Here is a 19,582-nt window from a genome sequence, read left to right on the forward strand (position 1 = left end):
TGTGGGGATGTGATGGAGTGTGTGAAACCCGAGCGTTAACGTGCTTATCTTGTGTGATTTAATGCGGTTTATGCGATTATATATTTCGAATGTGATAACTACGAGTGTTTGTGGTTTCCCAGGTAAATCGCGTAATTCGGTGAAGTTATGACGTTTAGTGATGAAGTGGAACAACCGGGAACGATAATCAAGTGAAATACATTAACCAGGAGTCGTTTGGGTCGAAGAGATAGGGATAATATGCATGAAACACAAAGGAATAAAGTCTAGGGGGCTTGTGGATAATTAAGTGATAGTTGAAATCAAGCCTTTAGTGGAGTCACAACAACTAATGTAGCGTACGGTATACATTGTGTCATCTACGGCCAAGAATCGAAAAATGAACAGAAGTTTTATACCGTAACCTACGGTTGAAAGCATAGGCTACGGTTGGAAACATGACGGCGACACATAACACTTGGGCCAAGATAAAAGGATCCACGCTTGGACTTTTGGGCGGTTGGACTTTTGTGAAGAAGACAAAATACAACAATCATCATCATCAGTTACGTGATTTTACACAAAGAAGTGGACTCTTGGAGAATTGTTATTGGGCCGATAACAAGAATAAAATCATTGGGCTTGATTGGGCGGCAATTATTAGAATAATAATTATCAACGCACATGGGATATGAATTAGAGTAGCACATGATTGGTTTCTTTTGGGCGGCACATGTAAAGAAGCAAACATAAACATCACTTTGATAGTGGGCCGCCACTTTGATTGGTAAGAATCACGTGGGCTTGGAAGGTTTTACTAGTATTATCATCATACAATCACCATCTATCATCGATCTTGACGGAGAGAAGGGACACACGAAGGAGAGAAGACTGGAAGATCATTCGATCCACATGAACGGCTAGTGTTCTAGTGGTTTCCTCCGGATGGAGGGTTTTTGTAAGTTAGACAAAACTATGTGTTTGTTATTATCGTTTTGATTAGGTGATCTAAGCATTCGATGCTTTTCACCTTTGATTTGATTTGATTTATTGGTTGTAAACAATTGCAGTTATTTAAACCTTAATTTCTAAGCATTCAGTTCCCGAGAGTTCTAGTAATTGGGATATATTTGACATGGGGTTAGGGTTTGTAACTTGTAATTGATAATCATTCGATAACCTCCCGTTATGTATTGACCGGAGTACTTAGTCGTTGGTTATCACAATTAATTAATCGAGTTTAATACCTATGTCTATGTAGGTTACGATTAAACACATAGTGGAAACTAACTGTAAAACCTGAAATCTGGAGGAACCATCTTTTCTCTCATTGATTTAAAACACAGTTCTTAATTCGTAATTTAGTTAATCCACAAATCAAACCAACAAATGAGTTTTACTTTTCACTAGTAGTTAATCAAAACTAAGCATTACACACTTTCCACAATCCTCCTCTGGTTCGATATCCGACTTACTCTATCTACATAGTTTATTTCGGTTTTTGCATGTCCTTAACGACAGACATCACACACAAATTCATAAACAATCACAAAACAGGAATATGTAAATCATCTCAATTTAATCATTAGTCAAAACCGAATAATCAAAACACCAAGTCATAGTTCATTTAGGCCTAGGTAGCATGAAAAGTTTAGCCAAGAATCATATTCAAGAACATAAAGCAAGTCTCAAATAATAAATAATTCATAGTTATGAGTTCGAATAACATAAAGTATCTCAAACTAATAAGTTAATTATTTACAAACTCGGGATTAAATCTTGATCGCGACTTGAACTCTCGAACCAATATCCTCTCTTCGTCGCCTCCTGTCACTTCTACCGTCCCTCTTTTCTCTTTTTTCAAATTGTCGTATGCCCCCTTGCCGTCTGTTGTCTGACCTCCTTTTTCATTTGGGCCTTGCTCACAATACTTCGTTCCTAACCTTGATCACATTGGGCCAAGTTATACACCTCTCACCAGCCCAATACAATTAAAAGAAAAGTGGACGATGGCACATTAGTAATTTTGGGCATTCATGAACAGATTGCGTATAGAATTCTGCCTCCCAAGAACCTCTAGGTAGTGTTTGGTATGCAGGAATGAGAGGTGGAATGGAATGAATGATTACGAGGGAATGAAGAAAAGGGTGTTTGGTTGGTCAATGGAATGGAATCACCCATTCCAAAAGGCATTCCATTCCCTCAAAATCATTCCTTCCACGCCCCATGTTTTTTTTTTCCATTCCATCCCCTTGTGCACCATTCATCAACAACACCACAACCCCAGTGGCGGATCTTGCCCATTGAACGTGCCAGAGCCGAAAGACACAGGCACTAAAAAAAGCCCGGGCAAGCCCCGGCCAAACATAGTATATATAAAAAAAATCGATCGAAATGCGGAAAATTAGCACTACGGCCGAAAAACTTGCCCGGGCCGTGGCCCTGCCAGTGGAACACTAAGAACCGCCCCTGCACAACCCACCGCGTTCACCACAACCCACCACCACCACCAACCACCACCGACACCATCGCCGCCACCCGCCACCACCTCACCCCGACAGCCACCGCCGCCGCCGCTACGCACTCGCCACCGTTATCACCCACAGCTGCGACCAACCGCCAACGTCACTCGCCGCCGCCGCCCACCACCACCATCATCGATGCCGCTACCACCGCCACCACCAACCGCCTCCGCTGCCGCCACCAACTGCCACCTCTGCTGCCACCCACCACCAACGCCGCCACCACCACTCGGCGCAACCGCCGCACCGCCACCACCACCACCCATCGCCGCCGCCGACAACCACCACCTCCACCTATAACCACCCACAATCACTACCACCGACGACGACCACCACTCACCGCTGATTTTATTACTCTGTTTTTCTTGCCTACTGAACAATACACAATAATAAATCATTCCATTCACACATGGTAACCAAACAAGACATGGAATAGTAATGATCCATTGCATTCCCTCGTACATTCCATTACCTCGTCCATTCCATTCCTTCGTCCATTCCATTACCCCATACTAAACAGACCCCTAGTTTCTTTTCTTTACTTGTGACCTCATTCCTCATTTTATTAATTCATTCACCAACTTCCGCTCACAAACTCTTTCCATCGTTGTAAAAGAAAAACATAGAAAACAAATGAATTAATTAACACTTTAACATTTTAATGCCAATAGTAATTGTGTCATAATTGTTTCATAAATATTTTCTTTTTGTTTCTTTTTTCTTCTCGTAGTTTTTTTTTTTGGAAGGTGACTTTCTATATATTCATCATAGGTCACCGAGAGCTTGTCAAAGACAATCTCTCGTCAGCCCCGCCCCTAGGAACGCGATGTTCGATCGGGCCCCGGCCCCCACACAAACTGACCTCCGCTCGGAAACCATACTGCCCCCACATGAGAGACTCGCTGGGGTAACAGCTGGGTAAAACCGGGTTGCCCTCCATCCCGAACCATGCCTCGGTAGGTAACGAGCCATCATTTTCTTCTCGTAGTCTAAATACCATTTACTCATTAGAGTTAATCAACAAATTATTAACTTGATATTCTTGTAAACTTTTCACATTTAAACTTTCTTTTATAAAAATTACTTGTTTCAGCTCATTTTCTCTTAAAATTATCAAATCTAAAATGTGAACCAAATACGAGTGGGTTTTAATAAAAAAACAATCATAAAGTCACTTAAAAGTGTAGGAATAATGATATAAAATATGTTTATTTTAGACCACATCAATGTCACATGGGAAAAATGTATCATTCCAGAAGGTAAAAAAACCCGTGGGATGCAGGTGGGTGTTCACTATAAAGCGTAATCCAGATGGAACCATTGAAAAATATAAAGCACGGTTGGTAGCTAAGGGATATACACAAATATACAGAATTGATTATTCCGAAACTTTTTCCCCGGTTGCTAAAATCAACACAGTTTGATGTTAAAATGCTTTCCTACATGGGGAGCTTGAAGAAGAAGTATATATGGAAGCACCACTTGGATTCACCGAAGATTTTAACCAGGAGAAGCTTCTCGTCTGAAGAAATCCCTATATGGTCTAAAACAATCCCCTCGAGCCTGGTTTGGTAGATTTACCCTAGCTATGAAGAGATACGGATTCGAACAGAGCAACTCAGATCCTACTTTGTTCCTTAAATGAAGAGACAAACTCATAACCTGCCTAATTATCTATGTTGATGATACGATAGTTACATGAAATGATGAGGAAGAAATGAAAAGGTTGAAGGCGAATCTATTTTCAGAATTTGAGTTGAAGGGCTTGGGAAGACTCAAGTACTTCTTTGGAATTAAAGTATTAAGGTCAAACAGAGGGATTTTCATTTGCCAGAAAAAATATATTCTCGACTTGTTAGCAGAGACAGGGATGATTGACTGCAAACCATCAGACACCCCTATGATTATGAATCAAAAACTCGTTATGGAGGAAGGAGCAAAGTTGACTGACAGATGTAGATACCAACGGATTGTGGGAAAATTGATATATCTGTCACACACTCGACCAGACATAGCCTATGCAGTGGGGGTTGTAAGTCAATTCATGCATCAACCCCAGGAACCTCATATGGAAGCAGTAATAAGAATCATTAGGTATCTCAAGGGAACGGCAAGTCACGGTATTCTATTCAAATCAAATGGTCATTTAGACACTCAAGTCTATACCGATTCAGATTGGGCAGGAGATAAACGTGACCAAAGGTCAACCTCTGGATACTTTACCCTAGTGGGAGGAAACCTTGTCACTTGGAAAAGCAAGAAACGGAAAGTGGTGGCTCTTTCTAGTGCAGAGGCAGAATTCAGAGGAATAGCACGAGGCCTGACTGAAATCTTGTGGGTTAAAAGGCTTCTTACCGAAATTGGTTTTCCCCCCAATAAACCCATCCAAATTTTATGTAACAACAAAGCTGCCATTCAAATTTCAGAGAATCCGGTACAACACGACCGAACAAAACACATAGAGGTCGATCGAAATTTCATTAAAGAAAAACTAGAAAAAGGGGTTATTGTATTGCCATCCATTCGGTCTGAAGATCAGCTAGCTGGCATCTTAACGAAAACCGTCAATGGAAGTATCTTTAGAAAAAATGCTTGGGCAAGTTAAACGTTGGAGATCCCACCGTTCAACTTGAGGGGGAGTGTTAAAAAATAAAATATTGTGACAGAATTATCAGCTCCAAAAATAGAAGATTGACCCGGTTGTCTCTCCTCAATCATAGCCAATCAACAGTTAATGTTTTCCTTTGTTATGTTTCTTTGAGGCCTATAAATTGAGCCTTTTTTCTTTGTAATTGATCATCAAGAAAAACCAATATTATCAAACAGTTCCTCTTCTGTCTTTGTACCATTGAACACATTCTGTTGGAATAAAGTCACGTGCATAGAGTCATTGCAGTTTAATAATGTTTTTATTTTGTTTAACGTTATGGTTATTGGGGTTTACCTAGACTAGCGCTGGTTACCTAGTCTTTTGCTAGTCTCCTTATTTTCAGTATTTCGTTAGTTTGTTTACGTTGTAATCTTGGCTATATATAGCTTGCTTGAATGAAGAATAAGATATCAGTTTTCAATACAAATACAAGTGTTTAACTTAACACATTCCCCTCCATTTCTATTTAAATTCACCCTCGATATTGATTTTTTAGGTTTGAAGAAACTTCTTTAAAACTCACCAATTTTTCGTAGAAATTCAAAACGTCTGGTCTGATTGAATTCATGTCTCCCTTAATTACACCCGGCTTGTATCTTTCGCAGATGACCAAAACATCTTTTTCATGAGGAAAGAACTCTGCCATGTTATCGAATAAACGATTAGCTCCACCTTTTTGTACACACGGGTGAAAAATGAAACTTTTGAACTAAACTGCCAAAATGGCCCAAACCACAGGGACTAAGATGGCATTTAACTAAAAACAATAAGGAAAAGTAACTTGGTATAGTAATGTCCTATAAGATTCCACGTAGGTGTACTGGCTTCTTGAAAGATAAAAAATATAAATAATATTATATTTTTTAACGGCCAACGAATCCTCGAAACAGGTTTACTGGCGAAATTCACCACATCGGGATATACTCACCTCAAAACCGGGGAAAACTCTCACCTAGGGCTGAAGCCCGTGAACACTCACCCGAAAGCACGACAGTGCGGTGAGGTAAAACTCGTTCAGTTCAAGGATCGAACAAGCGATCTGCACCTATTCGCCTAGTTTCCCATCATCACCAGGTGCCGCAGAAAATAATGCGGTGGGCAGGAATCGAACTCTGATCCCTTAGAACACCAAGTCTCTCCCTTACCACTCCACCACCAGTTCATTGGAATAAATAATATTATATTAAGTATTGTTTTCAAAAGGCACCATCAGTCACCTTCTTCTTCATTATTTTGTTAAAGTTGCAACGATAATCATCCCCGCTTGAAAAATCTTCAACAATCGCATGTTCACTCCTGTTTTCTTCTTTTAATTATTTTGTGTTCTACGTTTAAATGTTTTAGAGGTTTAAACTCTGAAACTCGGCCCAATAATCGAGGCCTCCAACGCAAAGACAGTTTCGGGCATAGCTAAGCTGGATTTCGGGCGGGCTGGGAAGAAAGTGTTGGAGACGGTCATAGTTTGTATGCAAAAAACTGCTTGTGTCCTTCTTTAGACTATCTCCAATGCCAACGGCGCCCCTAGGCGCCCTTAGCTGCCTAATCAGATGACACATCATATCCTTAAAATCCTTAAAAACCACCAATTTCATCTCCAACCATACAAACATCCTTACATATCCTTACATTTTCCACATCATCGCCCTTTTTTTATATTTAAGTTTACCCATTTTTTAAAGTTCACTTACTTAAATTATTAAAATATATTCAAATAAATTAAATGATTAGATAATTAAGATAAGTAATTTAAGTGAAATAAAAAAAACATAAAAAAATAGAAATTGCATTACCTATAAACAAAAGTAAACTAGATTTAAAAACAAACATTTTAAAAGTAAACGTAAACTACTCTCGATTAATCCATGTTATTCTTTGCCTTAATCCTAGCACACTCAGTATCATGTCGTGCCTTTTGAACCGGGTCCATGTGAGCAGTCGGGATGCAAAGTATTTTTTTTCTCTTTAAATTCCAAGTAGTCTGTCATATGAATTCTCCAATCACCAATCGCTTGTTGCTCAAGAGACAGAGTTTCGTTTAACCGGTCAAGTAGTTCTTCTTTCTTTTCTTGGTAAGAAGATCCTGCCTTGGCATTCCTCTTAACCTTATCCTTTGCCTTTGCCTTTGCTTTGTCCTTTCTGGTTGGCCTTTGTGTTGGTTCAACCTCGACATGAACAACATTTTCATCATCAACACCATACACATGGACATCATCATCTAGTGAGATGCCATAATCCTCCATCGACAACGAGGTATCAGTGTTAAGGTCGAAGGCCGTGGTATGAGCATCAGAAGGAGTACCAACCGAGGTGTATTCATCGGTGCTCGCTATCTTTGTGCGTTTGGGCGGCTGAGCACCGTATACCTTGATTGGTCCGGACAATTTTTTATGGTCTTTCACAACCCTCCAAACATGCTCATATTGAAATTGTTGTCCGGTGGCGTTATTCTTTCTATCAGCAACATATTCTTCTCTAACTGCCCACAACAACATTTCGTCCGACATACCACTCTTTGTATTGTTTTTTTTGTTGCGTATGTACAGGTCATTGAACCTGTTCACCTTGCTTTTAAACATGTGCCAATGTGACCTCAAGTTATGAGTGGTCCTCTCTTGGGAAACTTGACGGCTTTTCAAGAAAATTTCTAAAACTCGTCCCCAAAATACACCCACCCTTTGACTATTTTCGAAGACCGGGTCTTCAGAAACGTGCACGAAGGCCTTGGCAAGCAGAACCTCTTCTTTCAAGGTTCATTTGATGCGTCTCACTTCAGAAGATGATTCCAAAATTTTTCGTGTTTTTTTTTTGTTTTTGTTTTTTATTGTTTTCTTTTGGGTGGATGGAGTAGCCTCAACACTAAAGATTTGAGGCTCCACAAATGATGTTTCGGTGCTTGAAATAGCAGGACTCTGGCGTTGTTGTTGCTGCATTTGTTGTTGTAACTGCCGAAACATCATTTGTTGTTGGAACTGCTGAAACATCACTGGCTTAGTTGGTAATGGTTGGCTTAGTTGCTTTGTGAAGAAATTTGGTGATAGTTGGTAAGTTTTGGTTTTTATCAGCACTAACTTGATTCAACAACTCGGTAAAGTTTAGGTTTTGGTTTGGATTCATTTTTTTTAAATAGAGATAGGTGAAGAAATTTGGTGATAGTTGGTGAATGTTATGCGTTCTTTAGGTGATTTAAAGAAAGAAATGAGGTAGAATTTGGTGATTTGGGATAGAATTTTGATGATAGATGATAAAATTATATGCTTTCTGTGCGTATACAACATATGTTTTTTTTGGGTTTGAATAAAATGTTAGAATTGTCGTTCAAGAATAAAAGGAGTTTTTTCCCATAATAGTGTTGGTGGAAAATATTTACCAAAATAGTGTTGTTAGAAAAGTATTTACCAAAATAGTATTATGAAGATTTTTTTTTGTTTCTCACTCCTATTCTAATTGGATAAATCTATTCATTAAATAACTATTTATCTAATCATCTTTTTTAGAATCTAAAAAGAAAATTACTTTTTTTTTCTTAAACCTACTTTGAAACAAAAACATATTTTATAGGTCGAAAATCTGTATTTGATTAAAAAAAAAAAGAAGCTCGATTGTGGTTTTTATAACTTTAGTTACCCCTCATATTCATGTTTAAGTTATTCATTAAAGTTACCCCCTTATATTCGTTTAAGTTATTCAACGTGTAAAGAAAAGAGTACAATATAACTTTTTATAACTAAATAACATTACTTAAAGATATTTTCAACAAATCTTATAATTATTTTATATATTGTTATATTGAATAAAACATAATATATTAAATAAACTTGTAAAACTGTTTAAGTTTAACCGTTAAATAAAAAAAACCTTTTTTATTATTATTATTATTTTTTTTTTTACAAAAACAAAGTTAGTAGATTTAATTACAACATATTTTTAGTCAACGGAATAGGTGACTAAAAATCCCTCTTTTATCAAATACAGTTTTTTAAAATATGTTTTTGTTTCAAAGTATGTTTTATAAAAAAAGTTGTTTTTTATATTCTTAAAAAAATGATTAGATAAATAGTTATTTAATGAATGGATTTATCCAATTAGAATAGGAGTGAGAAACAAAAAAATCTTCATACCACTATTTTGGTAAATACTTTTCTAACAACACTATTTTGGTAAATAGTTTTTCCACCAACACTATTATAGGAAAAAAAACTCGAATAAAAGGTTGATTTCAACATTAAATGAAGTGTAATTAAATGAAAACTACTACAAAGCTACTGAAATTAAAACAAAACTACTGCAAAACTATTGAAATTATTTAATAATTGGTTGGTGGTAGTAATTCAATTGATTAAAAGCTTTAAGTTGGTGGAGTTATTTAATTCACATCTCTTTTAACATCTAGCCACTAATAATAAAATATAAATTAATGTTGAATAAGAATATTAAATTACATTTAATGCACAATAAACCATGCAAACATGAGCTCTTATAGAAGAGTTAATGCACAATTACATTTAGTATTCTCTGCAATCACTTTGAATATTTGTTTGTCTCATACTAACTAAGGAAAGTACACTAATATATAAGACAAACTCTCTGCAACAACAATAAAACAAAACCAACAGAACAGAGGTATCATTTTCAAATGAGTTGACTTTACACAAAAACACAAAAACAAAAGGAGTAGAGAGATAGTATAAATAGAGAGAACGTTATATTTCATTATCATCTTCTCCCTCATTCGTATTACTCCTCTCACTTGCAAAAAATGACAAAACAAACAGGAGAGCCTTACCTTTCACTCGAGATCACCGAAAGTGAACGTGGAGAAGTTTCTCAAACAGGTGAACAACTTGTTGAGGGAGACAACTCGGTTGTTCCTGTTCCTCTCGTTGTCGGCACCGGCGCAAAAGGCATATGTATGGCTTGGTGTGAGTAGATAACCCGCATTATGAAGAACCTATGAAGAGTTATGAGGCTGGCTGCTTAAGCACCTTCAACCGGGCCGAATTCGTTTGTTATCACGCTACCGGAATCAGGTACCGTAACCGTAAGTTTAACCATGGAGCCTTCCTTCAAGTCGTCTTACAAAGAGGAAGTGAAAGCTCTGAAGATTGCTTGGGGAGCCACGCTAGTATTACTTAACGTTGTTCGTTTGGAAAAGAAATTGGCCCCGTTGATCTACACAAGCGTGGGATTGTTGTGGTTATCAATTGTTTGTTGGCTGGTGGTGGATCAAGTCTACAAGCACGCCAAAGAGGGTTGGTTGTACACCATTCCACAACCAACCCTTTTTGGGATCCTCTTTGGCGTGCTTGTAGACTTCAACCACCACCAACCAACAACAAACAACAAACGATGGATAACCACAACAATCCCATGCTCATGTAGATCAACGAGGCCAATTTCTTCTCCAAACGAACAATGTTAAGTAATACTAGCGTGGTTCCCCAAGCAATCTTCAGAGCTTTCACTTCCTCTTTGTAAGACGACTTGTAGGAAGGCTCCACGGTTAAACATACGGTTACGGTACCCGATTCCGATAGCGTGATAACAAACGACTCCGGCCCGGTTGGAGGTGATAAAGCAACCGGCCTCCTAACTCTTTGTCGGTTCATCAGGCGGGTTATCTTCTCACACCGAGCCATGCATTTGCTTTTTGCGCTGGTGCCGGCAGGAGGAACAGGAACAACAACCGAATGGTCTCCCTCAATAGGTTGTTCGTGTTCATTCGATTCATTTGCAGCCCTAGTTAATAACCATGAAATCTGGAAAAAAAAAAAAAAACTAGTGTTAGAAGTTAGGTATCATAAAAGGTTGAGTTGTTCCTATTCAATACACTTCTTCTATCCACGATAATAGATGATCAAATATTGTTTCATGTTTTGTCCTGCGGTACTTAAGTGTTGAACCATTGCTAGCACTTTTTTCTACTTGTTGACATCTATTACCCTTTAATTTAAAAGTTTCTATAGGCGGTTTTGAATACTAACTATGTCGTATTTTCATAAAGGTTATCAGAGTAATACTTGTTAGAAAAGTTTATCTTGATTTAGGATAACGACATTCTTGTTTCTTACATGATAAAGATTGAAGGCCTGGACCATGTGAAAAACTTCGTTTGAGGTTATCACTTTAGTCTATTCTAACAAGATCAGGGCCGGCTTTGGGCCCAGTAAACTCGTGCCGACGTCCGAGGCCTAAAATTTCAAAGGGCCCGAAAAATCTTTATAAGCTTTTATATATTTATTAAATTATATATTTAGCATATTCATCTGTTAATTATGCGAAAAAATATTTGTGGTGTAGTGACAAAAACCATCTCAAAATAATATAAAAGTCTCAAGTTCGAGTCTTTGGTTTATCACTAAATTTTTATTTTTGTAATTCATTTACCCTTAACCATTATTTTGGGCCCAAGTCTTTTCGTCACCCGAGGCCTAATTTTTTTCAAAAGTTTTTGAGGACGGCTCTGAACAAGGTTTTTATGTTTGTGTGATTGTTTCGTATCGAATAAATATGTGTGTTCTCGTGTGAACATATCAACCTTACATGCTTATTTTGTTATAGGTTGTGTTTTTATATAATGTTTTAGTTATATTCGTCATCTAATCTTTGAGCACCAACAACAAACATTCAGAGCGAAAAATCAAAGCAACAAACATTCAAAGCGAAAATACAAAACAAAAAAGGACCGACGAAAATCAAAGATTGCAGCAACCAGGGCCGGCCCTGGGGTGTGCGGGGAGGACCACCGGCCAGGGCCCGTGATTTGGAAGGGCACATCTTATGTTTACAGGGTATCTGTTGTAGTCGCCATTTAACTGTTTGACTCTCCTAAAATTCGTTTAAATGAATAAAAAGGTGAAGAAAGAACGATTTGGGAAAAAAAATCGACAATCGGCAACTGCAATACGAAGTGCTGGACTGTAGGTCACCGGTGGTTAGTTTTTCAGATAGGAAAGAAGAAGAAGACATACACAACTTACACGTGTTTTGTTTTTGTTGGTTTGGGCCTTTTCTAAAAGTTTGACCCATTAATGTGTTTAGTTTATTATTTTATATGTTATCTACTGGATTTGTTGAAACATTACTAAAGGTTATAAGAAATTGAAATTTAATTTAGCTTCTACTTTATTATTTATTTGATTTAGTTAGATTTCTTATTATTGTACTCTACCATTTTATTTGATTGTTATTATTTGATTTGATATTTTGTTATATTTAAAAATGTAAAAATATATGATTTGAAAACAGTTTAATCACCTAGAGATGTGTATTAGTGAACATACAAATGAAAAGTATCGTCTTCATTTAAAATATGTTCCAACTCTTATGAAAATAACACAAAACGGGTTTGGTTTGGTTTGTATTGTATATATTTCGTTATATATATTTTGTTGGCTTAGTGGGCACATTTTTTTGAACTCGGACAGAGCACTTGAATTCTTAGGGCCGGCCCTGGCAGCAACCCTCACATTGTCTTGTGTTCTTCGGGAGTGTTTGGTGTTAAGTTTTTAAAGAGATTTTTAGATTATTGAGTTTTGATATCGTAAACAATCAGTTTTGAATGTTTGGGTAAAAAAATTAAAAAACTTGATTATTTGCGTTTAGAAAGTTACAAAACGCAGTTTTCTAAAAGCAGCTCCCCCCTACTGCAACAAAACACAATTTTTCAAAAATTGATTATTTGCGTTTAGAAAAGGATTTTCAGTTGTTTATTTTTTTAAATATATATTTGCCAAACACTCAAATAGTTGATTATCTGATTATTGTGATATCAAGCAACATAATCAAATCCAAACACTATCTTTCAACATCTCTGATTCTGTATTCAAAACGCATAATCTATTTTCAAAACTCAACCCCAAACACCCTCTTCATGTTTTCTTGATTTTTTTTTGTTCAAAAATATTTCATGATTTATTAAAAGCTTTTTCGTATCAATCTTATCAACAGAAAATAATCAACCAATGCGAAATAATCTTTGAAATGTCGCATGATTATATTAAGGGTTCTTAACTTTTTGTTTAGCGCTTTAAAAAGATGTAACATGTGGGTGAGACTCAACGCAAGGTTGATCAATTCATTTAAGGTTTAGGGAAATTCAAGCAATGTCTAAAAGATTTGAGATAGTCTTCGACAAGACAATGAATGGCAAGAAGGTGCTAACGGAGGACGAAATGATTGAGGCGGCACTTCGCCAGTATCAAAGACACTACATGACCTGGAAATTTGAACACATTTCGGTGTGATGACTTTTGAGAAACTATGCCCGATATGATAACTATTTTAATTAAATACCTTTTAGTTTTATTATGTAATTTGCATTTTGTTTAAGTAGTTTTATTTTAGTTACGTACTCTTTAAATTTAGTAATTTATTTTTGTTTTATTAATTATGTAATACAAATTAGGGGTAATTTTGTAGAATACTAATAAAGTTTTGTGTACACTCCAATAAAGATACTCGATTTTTTTTTTTGTCTCATTAAAATCACTCAACTTTTATATGATGTTTCAATTTTGCGCATTTAGTAGTTTACTAAGTTACCTTGATGACATGTCAGGTAATATTTTATTTTTTAATTTTTAATGCTTGCTTGAATTAAAAATAGTGACATGGCTTTTTAATTAAGAATAGAAATATAGTTTTTTTTTTTTTTGTTTCTTTAGTCGTAAAACGTAACCAGGGGTGGATCTAGGCTATTTTTGTGAGTTCCAGAAACCTATTCGGTTTAGAAAAAATAAGAAAAATTAGTGAAAACCTCGTATGATTTCGAAAAAAAAATAGTAAGAATTAGTGAGAATCTACCAAATGAAACTCAGTAAAAAAAATTTTTAGATCCGCCACTAAACATAACAATTTTTCACTAAATCTATTTTCTTAACTGATCAAACGATCAAACCTGCAAACCCTTTTCGTTTTCATCTGTTCATAATTCGTAAACACATTTTCCATTCATCAAATCACTAGAAAACATATTTTATTCATTAAGCCCATTTTTCATTTATCAAATCCGAGACCCAGTTCTCGTTTTTATTCATTAAACACCCAACTCCATTTTGTGAATCTTCAGTAAAATCATGGCACAAAACAGTGGCATAAGAATGCAAGTTTGAAGGCTAATCATTCATCACCATCTCTGTTTATTAACCTTAAATAAATCACTAATACACATTAACACATTGTCGGACTCATTTCAAAACCCTAAATAATTTCAAACAATTACGATTTGCGAGAATAGGTTTGCAAAAAAAATATTGAAAGGTAAACTTCATAAAAACAAGCCAAAACCCGAAAACCCAGCGGGCAAACAAACACACATTACATTTGGTATCAGAGCGAAATCACGATCAAAGAGAGGAGCAATCATGAGTAGTGAGAAGCTGAACATACGTACCGGTAGATGATGAAAAACTTGCCACGGGTATTGCTGAAGCACAGAGAAAGACATTGGCAAAGCTGTGCACTAAAGACTTGCAGGTGAAGCATTGCTTGTAAAAAGGTTAGTCTTTTTATGGCACAAACTGGGGTGATGAAAGAAGCAATTGTATGTGGTTTTTGCCTTTGGACTTGGGTTATTCGAATCACATGTGTGGGGATAAAAAGGAAATTCTTTGATCTTGATGAAAGTTATTCTCACTCAGTTAAGCTAGGTAACCATACACGTATGAAAGTGGGTGGTAAGGGACAAATTAAACTCACTTTCAATGTCATAAACGATCATGGGTCAACTTCAAGAAAAGGATTGGTCTTTGTCATTAAAAATGGTGTTCGCAAGTCTCTCGTTTGAAAGCAACAGGACATCCAATAGGATGTTTCCTTTATAATGTACATAGTACAAATAATGCCATTGCATGTGATGTCTATGACAAAAGTAAAGGAAAGGTAGTGGACAGGAGCGATGTAGACATTTCAAAATTATGGCATGAGAGATATAGTCCTTTAAATTTTTTTTGGCCCTTTGTGATTAAAAAATATAGGTCCCTAAAATATGAGCTCAATACCTCATGATGAAAAGTGAACAATACAACACTATTTGCCTCAACAATGTGTTTAGAATCAGATTAGTAGGTTACTAACGTGAAAAGTAGGTTACTTTACTTTGTTTAATATTAACACAAATTTTATTTAGGGTAAACCTATTTGATAAGTAATAAATATCTGAAGCCAATAAGGTAGTGGTGGAGTGGTTGGAAAAAATTTAGTGTTCCTTGTGACCCAGGTTCGACTCTTACTCTCCCCATTATTTTCTGCGGCATCTAGGTGAAGGACGAATAAGGGTGGCGTCGGTTCGTCTTGGATGGGAGGCGAAGTTTTATCGATTATTCCACTGTCGTGTCTTCGAGCGGGTGGAGGTCGGGTTTCTGCGCATCTGGGTGAGCCAAGGAGCTGGCGGCGGTCGAGTAGTCGACATTGGCCACAGCCCACAGCGCCCGGTGTCACCATGGTTGGCACGTCGTTCCTTGCTGTTAAAAAAATCTGAAATTTTAGTTTGAGAAAAATGACCGGATAGTCCTTGTGGTTTGCCCTTTTTTCACCTTTAGTCCCTAGTTTACTAAAATTACAGCTATAATTCCCAACTTTTACAATTTCGTTCCCGGATAGTCCCTAGGCCTAACATCAGTTGCTTTTCTCAGTTAAAAGGATGTGAAATGACAAAAAATACCCTTACTAAAAAACCAACATAACTTAACCTATTTAATAGATTTATTTAGGGAAAATAGCCAAGTTATAGTCAACTTTTCCAAAATAGCCAAGTCAAACGTCTTGGTGAGACGCCACAAACATGTTCTAGCATCTTGGCGGCTGACCAACCAATCGCTGCCACGTATCCGACACAGCTCAGACGTCTTAACGTCTTGGCTGAGACGTTTCAGACGGCTGCTTGAGACGTTTTAAAAGTTGAGCCGATAAGCTGATAGTTTTGCATGGCTTGAGACGTTTGAAGCCGGCTTGATACGCCTCAACACGGCTTGAGACGTCTGAAATTATCACGCTTTTTAAAAAATATTTAAGACGTTTCATTAAAACCTTGAGACGTTTGAGACGTTTCACGGTTTCCAAAGTTCTTTTTAAGTCGTTTCATTCAAACCTTGAGACGTTTGAGATGTTTCCCGTTTTCCAAAGTTCTTTTTAAGACGTTTGAGACGTTTCCCGTTTTCCAAAGTTCTTTTTAAGACGTTTGAAACCTCTTTTAAAGTCGTTCACAATTTTCAACCCTGTTATACACAACGTTTTCTTCTTCATCATATCTTCTACCCCATTGGTGTTCACAGCTTCAAAAAAATGGCAGACCCCCTTATTCAACAAACGGGTGTAAGAAGTCATCTACAACGGGTCTAAGAAGTCATCTACAACGGACACAGATCTTCTCCCTTTTAATGGGATGAGATCGGATTTTCCCTTCCACGTGCTCTGCGGGGTCGATCGGGTTCAAGAACTCATCTACAACGGACACGTGAAGGGTCTAATGGGTTGTTCGGCACTTGACGGTTCTGCCCGTTTACGGTGGTTGATGAGACTTTGGCTAACACAATGGGCTCTCACCAATGTGTTAGCCAGGTCCTCTAACATCACCGAAGCCGCAGAACCACAGAACCAAATGTGAACAACCCGTTACATATCACCTAGGCCAATATAAATGTGGGTTGATAGAACTTACCAGTTCACGGCCCATATTTATTCCTAGGTGTTTCGATGCAAATTCCGGAATCAAATTCCGGATCTCCTACCCCGTTTTAAATTTATGAAAGTAGCGGTTTGGTGTATTCTAGTTCAAATGATTATGTTTATATTTTTTGTGTTATGTTTTTTATGTACTTTGTATTCATGTTATGGGCCATTTTCTGAGCGTATATATCTTGACTAATATCTTGCTTTTGACTGTTTGCTTGTAATCAGGATACTGGATTGGGATATTGGTAACATCCTGGGCGATATCCTGGTGTTAACTAAATAATCCACGTGCAGGTAAGAAGCTGTAGGTCACTAACGGTCAGATGGACTTCTTCTCCTAGAGACTCGGGCAAATCAGTTATTTGAGAGACGTTGGACCCGAAAGACCAGGTCTACAACGTTCAAGTGGTGAATATCCGCCGGATCCCAGTTTAATAGGATAGTTTGTTATATTTCTTTTACTATAAATAGATGGGGCGGATCAGATTAAGGCACGCAACTTTACACTCACACTCTTTCGCACAATTTAGCTCTCTAGCTTTTAGCAAACACTATACACAAACACTTGTACTTGAATTACATTGTAACACCTAGTTGATCCGCATTACATCCTGCACTGTATCCTAACATTTGAAGTAATAGAAGAACAAGGCAGCTGCGATTACCAGCTCCCGAGGTTTTGTGCCGGCGATCTAGATTGATCAAGGGCTTTCCTCGTACATCACGTGTCAACCTTTACTTTTTTGCTCATTGTTTGATCACAGATACAACTCTATATCCTGAGCCGTATCCTGAAACTGTTTTTGCAATTAATTTGACTAACATTTTTTCGACACTCATTTCTAGCACACTACCTCACTTAACTAATTTGATCACTTAATTGCTTCGGTAATTTTTGACCAAAACAATTTGGCGCCCACCATGGGGCAAGTGGTGCTATTTTTGCTAAAAACTTTAGTAAAATCATTACTCAGTTTTCTATTGTCAAAACTTTTTGCTACATTGTTTTCAATGGCCTCGAGATCAAACATGAGCTCTTCCACCATGTCTGCTACAACCTCTGCAACAATTGGTTCGGTGCTTCCACCTCCCCCTCCACGAATGCAAACTTCTTCACACGGAACTGAAAGTCATGTGGCTCGGGATGTTATCCCCGCTCCCAGTACCCAGGGATCTGGTCCTGTTTTGGCTTCTAATGATGAAATTCTGAATTTGTTTGGTAGTGTACAGGAACAGATGAGGCAGCAGCAGGAAACTAATCGGATGCTGATGAGAGAGATACAACTCTTGAAATCCGGCCCAAGTAGACCTGCTGAAGAAACTGTCACTCCTTTGCAGCCTAGAGCTTTGAACTTCAGTTCTGCAGTTTATACTGAAGATAACCGGGGGAATATCGTGCCAAGCCATTCTCAGAATCATACTCCTGAGATACCCTCCTCGGTCAGGATGTCAACTGTGAGGAGCTCAGGATATGCTTCAGGATATGGCCAAAATCCTCAGACCGGTAACATGTCAAATAATAATACTCTTGCTACTAACAATAATGGGTCTTTGCAGGATGCAGGTATGACGTCAACATTTACTAGGGAGCTTCAGAAATTGAACGACATGATATCCAGTGTACCTAGAGTGGTCCAGCCAATTCCAGAAGTATCCCAAGACAGCCACAAGATATCCCGCTTTGCATATCCTATCTGTGATGCTGAAATCCCAAAGAGATTTCAAACCCCCAACATGAAGTTGTATGATGGGACTACGGATCCTGAAGAGCATATTGCCCAGTATAGGGAAAGAATGGAGATTAACCTTATCCCTCCGGAGCTCAAGGTAGCATGCTTGTGCAAGGGTTTCGGATCTACCTTGACAGGATCAGCCTTAAAATGGCTGTTAAATGTTCCTCCTCACTCAATTACTTCATTTGCTCATTTGGTTAATTTATTTAATAGTCAGTTTTCTTGCAGCCTGAGTTTTGAGAAACTAACCAGTGATCTTTACAGGATAACTCAAGGACCTCAGGAATCCTTGAGGGATTACGTGAACAAGTTTAGTCGAGAATCCTTGGATATCCCACATCTTGATGTTGCAACAGCTGTGCAGGCTTTTAAGATGGGATTACAAAAGGATACTTAGTTTTATGATGATCTTGTAATGAATCCCTGCAGGAATCTCGACGAAGCTCGTAACAGGGCCTTGAGATATATTCGCTTGGAAGATGACAAAAAGATGCAAGGGAGAATGAATTCTACCTCAACCTATGAATCAACCAACAGGAAGTCAGAATCCTCGTATAAACCATATCGCTCTAAGCCATATGGCAGAAATGACAACAAGAAAGTGAATGCTGTTGAAGACGAGGATCCCGAAGAATATCCTGAATTATCTGAATACTGCTTTTCTGTTAACATACCTGAGTTAACGTATGCTATGCAGGGTTTAGGAGACAAAGCTAGGTGGCCTCGAAAGAATAAACAAAAAGCTGATTGAAAGGATAAATCCAAATGGTGTGCCTTCCATAAAGATTTCGGACATGTGACCGAGGATTGCATTGCTCTAAGGAAAGAAATAAGCTACCTATTGAGCAAGGGATATCTGAAGGATTTGCTGGGAAGAAAGAAGAATAAAGGGCAGGATCCTGAGAAGGATCCTGAACGAGCAACATCACCCCCAGCAGATGCCAAAATAATTAACTTTATTTCAGGAGGATCCGACATTTGTGGGATTTCGTATTCTGCGGCCAAGAGACATGCAAAGGAGGCTAAGA

At 37.7% G+C, this 19,582-nt stretch overlaps 1 protein-coding gene across 3 annotated transcripts; it reads right to left on the minus strand.

Annotated features, from left to right (window-relative positions):
- Positions 1 to 1,615: 1,615 nt before the first annotated feature.
- Positions 1,616 to 14,917, minus strand: LOC110908126. 3 transcript variants are annotated; one of them, XR_004889816.1, is made up of 3 exons: positions 14,543 to 14,917; positions 9,935 to 10,907; positions 1,616 to 1,917 (listed from the first exon to the last, which is right to left on the minus strand). XR_004889816.1 is itself a non-coding variant. In XM_022153032.2 (2 exons), the coding sequence occupies exons 1-2, from the start codon at positions 14,594 to 14,596 to the stop codon at positions 10,464 to 10,466; spliced, it is 498 nt and encodes a 165-aa protein (XP_022008724.1). In that variant the 5' UTR covers positions 14,597 to 14,917; the 3' UTR covers positions 9,539 to 10,463. The 3 variants fall into 3 exon arrangements, 1 of the variants encoding a protein (XP_022008724.1); XR_002574189.2 differs by lacking the exon at positions 1,616 to 1,917 and adding an exon at positions 9,539 to 9,735; XM_022153032.2 differs by lacking the exon at positions 1,616 to 1,917 and having other exon boundaries at positions 9,539 to 10,907.
- Positions 14,918 to 19,582: the final 4,665 nt, after the last annotated feature.

This window comes from Helianthus annuus, chromosome 3 (assembly GCF_002127325.2).
Source record: "Helianthus annuus cultivar XRQ/B chromosome 3, HanXRQr2.0-SUNRISE, whole genome shotgun sequence".
NCBI classification, from domain to species: domain Eukaryota; kingdom Viridiplantae; phylum Streptophyta; class Magnoliopsida; order Asterales; family Asteraceae; genus Helianthus; species Helianthus annuus.

Excerpts from the sequence above, each read along its gene's own strand:
- LOC110908126 (XM_022153032.2), bottom strand. The coding sequence starts at position 14,596 with ATGTCTTTCTCTGTGCTTCAGCAATACCCGTGGCAAGTTTTTCATCAT. Across the intron at positions 10,908-14,542 it reads AAGTTTTTCATCATCTACCG|ATTTCATGGTTATTAACTAG; the intron begins GTACGTATGTTC and ends TTTTTTTTCCAG.